At 39.9% G+C, this 10,428-nt stretch overlaps 1 protein-coding gene and 1 long non-coding RNA gene across 2 annotated transcripts in view; one reads left to right on the top strand and one right to left on the bottom strand.

Moving 5' to 3' along the window:
* The window catches only part of cemip (cell migration inducing hyaluronidase 1), a 213,119-nt gene that overhangs the window by 106,960 nt on the left and 95,731 nt on the right, over positions 1-10,428 (bottom strand). The window contains exon 10 of the mRNA XM_016665182.1: positions 1,491-1,700. Within this exon, the coding sequence (XP_016520668.1) occupies positions 1,491-1,700 (210 nt within the window). The remainder of the gene's footprint in view (positions 1-1,490; positions 1,701-10,428) is intronic.
* LOC107834225 (uncharacterized) lies at positions 4,923-6,206 on the top strand. Its single transcript, XR_001660013.1, has 2 exons — positions 4,923-5,807; positions 5,995-6,206. It is a non-coding gene; the product is annotated as an uncharacterized LOC107834225 (long non-coding RNA).

The following is a 10,428-nucleotide window of genomic DNA, read 5'->3' as shown; positions in this document are numbered from 1 at the left end:
GCTTCCAGGAAATGAAGACAAGAAGAAGATCTCCTGTTTTCAGAGCATTACAGGAAGACTATTATGAAGGAGATGACTGACTGTTGAAAGAAGCTGTTTTCTTAAGTTAAAGAATAAGTAATTCTGTTTTAGCTTTTCAGTCAGTGTTTCAGAGTTACAATATACTGACCAGAAGTCAAACCTTCTGTTTGAAGAACAAGTAACATTTTGTTTTATTCCATTGTACAAAGGGTTTGTTGTACAACTATGATGGTAGTTATAAGTAGTTCAGTTGATTCACTTTACTTGAGGTAAGACTTAATATCAATAACTCTGTTAGCATAGCATTTGATACTGTAATAACACAAAATGACGTCTTTATAATTGTTGCTACTAGTTTAACTTTATTTGAGGTAAGAGTTACTATTAATGACTGTCATTATAGCTCTTGGAACTGTAATAACACTTAATGACATCTTCATAACTGTTTCTACTTGTTCCACTTGACGAAAAAGGGATTATTAATGACGCTTATTCAATCATTTGACAGTGTAATAAAGCTTAATGAAATCTTTATTGTTGGTCCTACTTGTTTTGCTTTGTTTCAGGTAGGGGAAATATTAATTATTGTTTTGTTACTGTTTTGTTTGACAGTGTAACAACACTTAACATTATTATGACTACTATTATGACATATTTATGACATGTTGATTCTTGGTTAAGGTCAAGTTGTCATAATGAAGACATTTCAAATAATGTCAACTTTGTATTAAAAGTGTCATAATTTACCAAATGACACTTTGACAACAGTCATAAATATTCATGAAGACTTATTCATGTTCATGACAGGTGTTATGCTATATTTATGACAGTGTCATGACAGTCTTATTTACACTCCGTCAAATAACGTGTTACCAGTATTTTTGAGTTTAATTCACACAACTACACACTAGCAGTGAAAATGCTGTGTCTCTTGACAAGAAAATAATTTTAACACATTTCACAACAGTAGAGGGGATTTATATCAAATGATAGCTCTGAGGTAAAGCAGAGAGATTTTACCGAGCAGTTGACTGGACACCGAATGTCCTGGCAACACCAACTGGTATGTATAGTCATTGGCAGTAATATTCATCATTATGCGTGAGGAAATAGTGTTTTGCAGATAAATACATTTTTTGTTGTGTATTTAAGTTTGAAAATTACTTCATTATTTTATAAATGATCTTTACTGACATGCTAACGTGAAACAACATAGTGCAGTTGAGTCACATGAAGCAGTGGTTAAATTTGCAGAGCTCCTTCTGATTATGATGAAATTTCTGACAGCAATGAGCCGGCAATGGAAGGAAAGGTTGTGAAGAAATTAGAGTGATGCTGCATCAGCATCAGAAGATGCTACACCTACTGATTAGGTCCAGTATATTCACATACTTGATATATTTTATTTGTTCTTGTTCATCTATATTTGTTTTGTAGTGAAAATGCAGGGAGAAGACTTTTAAACTAACCAGAAGTCCATTGGAGCCATGGATTGTAACACAGCGTGAGAAAGAGTGATGAATGGATAGATCACTGACAAATGTTGGGGGGCTGTAGCCTCCTTTCTCATCCACATCTCCATTCATGTGAAAATGGACTGGATAGTGACCCATTGTCTGCTGACCCATGTACTGAAGCTCCAAACCGGATATATGAACAGCTTTGAAACGCCTTTGCACCTGATAAATAAAGCAGGTAAACATTATAGACGGTAAACAATCTTGACTTTTCCACATCTTTGCTTAGATTCTGATTTTCAGGCAAAATCCCAAAGCCAAGTAATGAAGCGGTCTATGATTCACAACAAGCCCAAATTGAACTGCTATTTGCTGCATGTTAATAGTTGAATTGTTGAAAGCTTGTTACCACCAGCTGCTGAGTTGATTAAACGTTTGGACTCTGATGCAGTCATCTGCAAATCCTGGATTAAGCTTTTCAGACGGTACAGGACTCACAGGTTTCTTGCTCATTTTTTAAACATTCTGTGGAATCCTGGAGAGCAGCCATCAGCCTATCTGCAGCTATTACAACTTACCCTTTGCACAGCAGTAAAAAGAGGAGGAATATTAACACAAGACAAAGACAAATTCAATCAAACAATTCTGTCATGGATGCTGGGACAATTCTGTTATTGCTAAGTTGCAGCTTGAGGAGAAAAAGAAATCCATCCTCTTTTTCTGAGCTGTTGTCACTGTGGACAGAAGAGGACTGAGCATTTGCCAAAGACTCCCTAATAAAAAAGCACATTAATTAATCTAAACAAAAGTGAGACTCCAGTCTCAGGGTGCCTGTTCTTGTGGTCATGACAGCACCATGAACGAAGAGTTGAAAGATTTGAAGAAACAAATTCAACAACTGCAATGTCAGAAAGATTCCAGCTAATGTGAAACTTGAGTCATGACAAACCAAGTCAAACACCAGTTTTGCCTCAATCAGTCTGCAACAAGACCAAAGTCTGGGTACTACTTCAACTGTGGTGAAGATGGTCACATTTATTCCCGAATCTTGTGGAACAAAAAAAGCCTCGTCAGAAACAACAAGCCTGGAATGCCAAAAACTCCACTCAGCAGTTAAACTAGATGCAGTTCCTGCTGAGGGACACTGCCACCACCAGTAACCCTGTGGAGAAATTCAATTGCACATTGGTCAATATCCTTGGAACCTTAACTGAACAGAACAAAGATTGTATCAACTTGTTCATGCATAACATAAAACTGCACCAAGAATGATGTCATCAGATTTTTTCCATATGAACTAATGTTTGGTCGTTAACCCCGTTGGATGAGGGCACTTCCACCCCTCACCTGCACCTTCCTTGTCAAGCCTCCCAGTTTGGCTGGGAAATTGGCCCTTCTCTCCATGCTGCTCCCCACGACACCCCTCCACCTCACTCTCACTGTGGTCTACCTCCCCACTCCTATGATAGCAAATCTCTTACCTTAGAGCAACCCCCAACCCCCACACCACTCTGACAGTAGCACCAGATGGTGACATACATTTCCTGTATTCTCAAGTCCAAAACTCGACAGGTGTGCACCTGCAATATGTCAAGAAGCTGAAAACTCACTTGCAAGACAGTTACCGGTTGGCTGTGGAGAACTCTGAAAAAGTAATGAGCTGCAACAAGAACTCCTTTGATTAGCATGTCACCATTTCTGAACTTGCCATTGTTGACATACTCCTGGTTAGGAATGTTTGACTGAGGGGAAAGCACAAATTGACTGTCACATGGGAACCTGATGTATACATTGCAATGAAGAGGGCCGTCAATCTTCCTGTCTATACTGTCAAACCCGAGAGCCATGACAAACCTCTCAGAGCACTCCACTACAATCTTGTTGCCCTGTGGTTACCTACCTGAAAAGAGCCTTGCTAAAACTTACCTATGAAAAGAGAAAATAGCCTACCTGTAAACTTACTTGATCCCGATGATAAAGATCCATCAGAGGACGAGTTCATCTCACCTTTGTATGATCCCTGAAATTTATCACAGTTAATATTCCTTCTGTCTAGCAACTTGTTCCACCTACCAGTCTACATGAGATGCAGATCCCTGACTAGCCCCTATCCTCTGCTACAGAAGAGGATTTTGAAGCTGTGGAACAGGAACTTTCAATTGTGGGAGAGGAATCAAGAGGACCTCCAGGTGTGGGCAGAGAGGAGATGCATTCCAGTTCAGATCTTGTTGATGCTGTTGGAGACTCCAATGCTGAAGGTCTTTCTGCCTGCCACCCCAGAGCCTTCCAGCAACAACATCAAACCAGAACTGCACTCACCTGTAGAATCTGAACAACCGAGCCCTGAATCGGAACCACCTTTGCGTAAATTAACCCATTCAAGGAGATCACCTACTCTGTCATTATGTCATGAGCTGACCAGTGTTTGTTCATATGCCCTTGAAGAGACTGATGATGAAAGCCTGACTGCTCCTTGTACAATCCAGCCAACCATGAGTAGTCAACCTGTTCCATGTATGGGGTCGTATATGGAGTCAGGGGGGAACATGTAATCCATGTGACTGCCTCGACCAAACCCTTAAAGTTCTGGAATCATCATGAGTTTTCCCATTTTTGAATGCTGCTGCTTACTGAGACTGTAGTCGCGTCTGTTGTTCACTAAAACAACTCGAAACCAACACATTTACATTGACTCAACATGCTCACCAGGTTGTAGTAGCTGTTGTAGTTAACCTTTGCAACTCTTGAAACTTCTAATACTGTATCAACCTCCACGGAAAATTCATTACTCGATGGTCAGATTTATTTTTGTATCTGATGACTTGATGACATGGCGAGCTACCCAAACGCCACCAGGTGGTAGGAAATCAAACCATGCTCTGCACTCAGGAACACAAAAGGAAAAATTCTTGTTCCTAACTTCGGACTTTTGTGGGTTCTACCAACTAAATAAAGACTTTAGTCAGACTTGCACATCCAAGCCAGCATTACATTTTAGTAAATACAGCTGCTTTGGCTTTTGCCTCTTTTCCGTAAAATCCCGTCATCTGCAAACAATGACATTCCAATGCTCTGATCAAAATCATAAAATACATCATGTATTATGATTTAAAAGTATACTTGACTAACAATACTTCCTTGCAGAATACCATTTTCAACTATATACTCTGATTTAAACTCGGCTCCTACTCTAGCACATCTTCACCCATTTGAAAAGTGTATTTAGCTTAATGAAAAGTCCTTGCTTCCACATCATGTGAAATGGCTCCTCTATATCAAAAATACTAAACAATTAGACTTTCTTTACTAGCAAATGCTTTTCTTATCTCATCATCCAACAACATGGCAGGATCAAGAGTACTTCATTTCCTAAATCCACTCTGATATTCTTTATGTCTTTTGTTTCTACATAATAAAGTAATGTTTCATTAATCATTTTCTCCATAACTTCCCTAAATATTGTGTAATTGCTGTTAAATGTTTTTTGTTATGCATGAACAAGTTGATAAAATCTTTGTTCTGTTCAGTTAAGGTCCCAAGGATATTGACCAATGTGCAATTGAATTTCTCCACAGGGTTACTGGTGGTGGCAGTGTCCCTCAGCAGGAACTGCATTTAGTTTGACTGCTGAGTGGAGTTTTTGGCATTCCAGGCTTGTTGTTTCTGACGAGGCTTTTTTTGTTCCACAAGATTCGGGAATAAATGTGACCATCTTCACCACAGTTGAAGTAGTACCCAGACTTTGGTCTTGTTGCAGACTGAGTGAGGCAAAACTGGTGTTTGACTTGGTTTGTCATGACTCAAGTTTCACATTAGCTGGAATCTTTCTGACATTGCAATTGTTGAATTTGTTTCTTCAAATCTTTCAACTCTTCGTTCATGGTGCTGTCATGACCACAAGAACAGGCACCCTGAGACTGGAGTCTCACTTTTGTTTAGATTAATTAATGTGCTTTTTTATTAGGGAGTCTTTGGCAAATGCTCAGTCCTCTTCTGCCCACAGTGACAACAGCTCAGAAAAAGAGGATGGATTTCTTTTTCTCCTCAAGCTGCAACTTAGCAATAACAGAATTGTCCCAACATCCATGACAGAATTGTTTGATTGAATTTGTGTCTTTGTCTTGTCTTAATATTCTTCCTCTTTTTACTGCTGTGCAAAGGGTAAGTTGTAATAGCTGCAGATAGGCTGATGGCTGCTCTCCAGGATTCCACAGAATGTTTAAAAAATGAGCAAGAAACCTGTGAGTCCTGTACGTCTGAAAAGCTTAATCCAGGATTTGTAGATGACTGCATCAGAGTCCAAACGTTTAATCAAGTCAGCAGCTGGTGGTAACAAGCTTTCAACAATTCAACTATTAACATGCAGCAAATAGCAGTTCAATTTGGGCTTGTTGTGAATCATAGACCGCTTCATTACTTGGCTTTGGGATTTTGCCTGAAAATCAGAATCTAAGCAAAGATGTGGAAAAGTCAAGATTGTTTACCGTCTATAATGTTTACCTGCTTTATTTATCAGGTGCAAAGGCGTTTCAAAGCTGTTCATATATCCGGTTTGGAGCTTCAGTACATGGGTCAGCAGACAATGGGTCACTATCCAGTCCATTTTCACATGAATGGAGATGTGGATGAGAAAGGAGGCTACAGCCCCCCAACATTTGTCAGTGATCTATCCATTCATCACTCTTTCTCACGCTGTGTTACAATCCATGGCTCCAATGGACTTCTGGTTAGTTTAAAAGTCTTCTCCCTGCATTTTCACTACAAAACAAATATAGATGAACAAGAACAAATAAAATATATCAAGTATGTGAATATACTGGACCTAATCAGTAGGTGTAGCATCTTCTGATGCTGATGCAGCATCACTCTAATTTCTTCACAACCTTTCCTTCCTTACATTGCCGGCTCATTCCTGTCAGAAATTTCATCATAATCAGAAGGAGCTCTGCAAATTTAACCACTGCTTCATGTGACTCAACTGCACTATGTTGTTTCACGTTAGCATGTCAGTAAAGATCATTTATAAAATAATGAAGTAATTTTCAAACTTAAATACACAACAAAAAATGTATTTATCTGCAAAACACTATTTCCTCACGCATAATGATGAATATTACTGCCAATGACTATACATACCAGTTGGTGTTGCCAGGACATTCGGTGTCCAGTCAACTGCTCGGTAAAATCTCTCTGCTTTACCTCAGAGCTATCATTTGATATAAATCCCCTCTACTGTTGTGAAATGTGTTAAAATTATTTTCTTGTCAAGAGACACAGCATTTTCACTGCTAGTGTGTAGTTGTGTGAATTAAACTCAAAAATACTGGTAACACGTTATTTGACGGAGTGTAAATAAGACTGTCATGACACTGTCATAAATATAGCATAACACCTGTCATGAACATGAATAAGTCTTCATGAATATTTATGACTGTTGTCAAAGTGTCATTTGGTAAATTATGACACTTTTAATACAAAGTTGACATTATTTGAAATGTCTTCATTATGACAACTTGACCTTAACCAAGAATCAACATGTCATAAATATGTCATAATAGTAGTCATAATAATGTTAAGTGTTGTTACACTGTCAAACAAAACAGTAACAAAACAATAATTAATATTTCCCCTACCTGAAACAAAGCAAAACAAGTAGGACCAACAATAAAGATTTCATTAAGCTTTATTACACTGTCAAATGATTGAATAAGCGTCATTAATAATCCCTTTTTCGTCAAGTGGAACAAGTAGAAACAGTTATGAAGATGTCATTAAGTGTTATTACAGTTCCAAGAGCTATAATGACAGTCATTAATAGTAACTCTTACCTCAAATAAAGTTAAACTAGTAGCAACAATTATAAAGACGTCATTTTGTGTTATTACAGTATCAAATGCTATGCTAACAGAGTTATTGATATTAAGTCTTACCTCAAGTAAAGTGAATCAACTGAACTACTTATAACTACCATCATAGTTGTACAACAAACCCTTTGTACAATGGAATAAAACAAAATGTTACTTGTTCTTCAAACAGAAGGTTTGACTTCTGGTCAGTATATTGTAACTCTGAAACACTGACTGAAAAGCTAAAACAGAATTACTTATTCTTTAACTTAAGAAAACAGCTTCTTTCAACAGTCAGTCATCTCCTTCATAATAGTCTTCCTGTAATGCTCTGAAAACAGGAGATCTTCTTNTAATGTTTCATTAATCATTTTCTCCATAACTTCCCTAAATGTTGTGTAATTGCTGTTAAATGTTTTTAATCTTTTTCAAAATGTCTCTTTCTCAATGTTTCTGTTTTTAATGTTTTTATCTTTTCTTTTTATCTATTTAGGTTTTTTAAATCTCTCTTTCTCACTGTTTATTACATGCCGTTTTTATTTTAATTATGTAAAGCACTTTGAAATGCCTTGCTGCTGAAATGTGCTATACAAATAAAATTTGATTGATTGATTGATTGATTGATTGATTGATTGATAGACAATCACACATACTCAAGTAGCTGCATAAAGGTGAGCCACGTAATTGTTGGAGTACTTTGGCTGTGATGGAGAACATCGCCAATGGAAGGATTCAGAGGGAGCGATTGATCAGAGATCATATTGATCTGCTGGGAAATGATGATAATGGTTTATGAGCATTACCGCATGGCTCCTTCTTTAGGTTTTGCTCTGAGCTCCAGGATGATCAGTCTGAGCAAAACCTAAAGAAGGAGCCGTGCAGTACCGGTACCGGTCCAGCTGCAGTCATCCTTCAGTCGAGCCGCCCGCTTTATGAATGCGCCTTAAGGACATAAAGCATCTCTATTCTGTACAACTCATGCACATGATTCTCCTATTTAGAATAAACGTCCACATTCCCCACTCAAAGGACCCTCTTACTCTCTCTGTCTTTAAATCAGCTGTTAACAACCACAACCCTGCATTACCTGCCAACAGCTTCATATCCCAGGCCACAAGCAATGATGAACTATCCTCCACTTCAGTCTCCTACAGTTCATGGACAACCTCAATATACACCCATGCTATCATCTGCAATGCCACCACAGTTATTGCCCTTTGCCCCGGTGTTGACTGAAATTTCCCCAACCTTTCAGGCACAGTTCCCAGCAAATCAGAGTACAGCTCCGCACAACTTTAATCTGCAACCATGCCCTATATATGGTGTTCCCACCCCCAAAATCCCTGATTTCATAACTGATAATGAAAGGGAGTTTGCTAACTTAAAACTGGCCTTGGATAACCTGCTGGAACCCTATCCAGATTTGAGCGAAAAATACAAATACCATGTGCTACTCGAACACCTCAAGCTCCCAGAGGCTCAGATGATCGGCCAGTCATACAGACATGATCCATTCCCATATTCAGCAACCATGCATGCACTACAGCTTCAGTATGGTCAGCCTCACCAGTTAGCACAAGCCGAAATAGCAGCTATTGTAACTGCACCTGCTGTGAAGTCAGGAGATACACAAGCATTTCAGAGCTTTGCTCTCAGAGTCCATCTCCTTGTCAGTATGCTGCTCTCCCTAGGTCCTCCCTAGGACCTCAGGAGATGGAACTCAACTGTTGCTCCCATGTTGATCACTTACTCAGTAAACTGCCCAGATATTACAGAGATGGGTTCATTGAATATCTCCAGCTGCATGGAAAGCTCAACACCAAGAGCCTTAACTCCTACAACCTACAAGACCTAAATGGTTGGCTCCAAGGTAAAGCGCAGCAGCAGCGTCTGTCAAACAGACTAGTACAATGCTATCAACTGGAGAAACCTGCTAACAATGGCAAAGAGAAAGTCCCTTATAAGGGCAAAGGACAAAGTGTAGCTGTGTAGCTGAATGGAGCAGATCCCATTCAGCCAAACACCTGTAACAAACCTGCATCATCTAGTGTTAAGAAATCAGTCACTGTCCCATCATTAAAGTGCATTCAACAGCAGAGTTGGACAGGTGGATAACAGAAGGCAAACGATGCTGGAAATGTGCACGTGCTCACACACCTGAGTCTTGCAACCTCAAGAAACCTTGCAGCGACTGTGGTGACATCCATCTCCAAGTGCTCCATGGCATCGCTCAGCATAGCTCTTCCCATCGACAGCCTAAACCCTCAGAGAGCCGAGTTTAATTGACATCAGATTGCAGTGAGCGGTGACATTTGTGCAATGTTTCATCAAATCTGTCTCCTGCCAGAAGACAGATCACTCCTTCGGTTCATCTGGAGGGATTTGCACTGTGAAGATCCACCAGAGGTGTACGAACCATTTGGCACAAGTAGCCCATGTTGTGCCATCTTCGCCCTACAACAACATGCTCGTAACCACCAAGATAACCAACCGGAAGTACTGCAGTCGGTGCAGAAGAGCTTCTACATTGATAACTGCCTCGAGAGTTTTCCTACCATCTCTACAGCTAGAGAAAGAGTCGATCAACTGCGCACTGTATTAGCAGAAGAAGGATTCGACCTCAGACAGTGGGCCAGCAATCAACCAGCAGTAGTAGCCCATCTACCTGCCGATGCCAGATCTTCAGCTACAGAACAGTGGCTAAGCCAGAGCCGTACAGACAGACCCACTTGAACCCACCTTAGGTCTGAGATGGAACTGTGCTGCTGACACCCTTGGCTATCAGTATCGAATCATTGAACATTCTACACTGACAATGAGGACAGCCTACCAAGTGTTGGCCAGCCAATATGATCCTCTGGGGTTTATGGTGCCTTTCACAACCCGTGCCAAAGTGATAATCCAGCAGCTCTGGTCCAAGCAAAGGAGTTGGGATGACCCTGACCTACCTCCTACCCTCCGAGAAGAATGGGAAACCTGGGAGAGCGATCTAAAACATCTCAATAGTGCATCCATCCCTCGCTGTTATTTACCACTCTCTGATAAAGGTACGGATGCAAAGTGTGACCTTCACATCTTTTGTGATGCCTCGGTGCGAGCATATG

The sequence above is a fragment of the Poecilia formosa genome, unplaced genomic scaffold (assembly GCF_000485575.1).
Source record: "Poecilia formosa unplaced genomic scaffold, Poecilia_formosa-5.1.2 Scaffold554, whole genome shotgun sequence".
NCBI lineage: Eukaryota > Metazoa > Chordata > Actinopteri > Cyprinodontiformes > Poeciliidae > Poecilia > Poecilia formosa.
The sequence above is the reverse complement of the archived record's forward strand: the minus strand, read 5'-3'. Positions and strand labels throughout refer to the sequence as shown.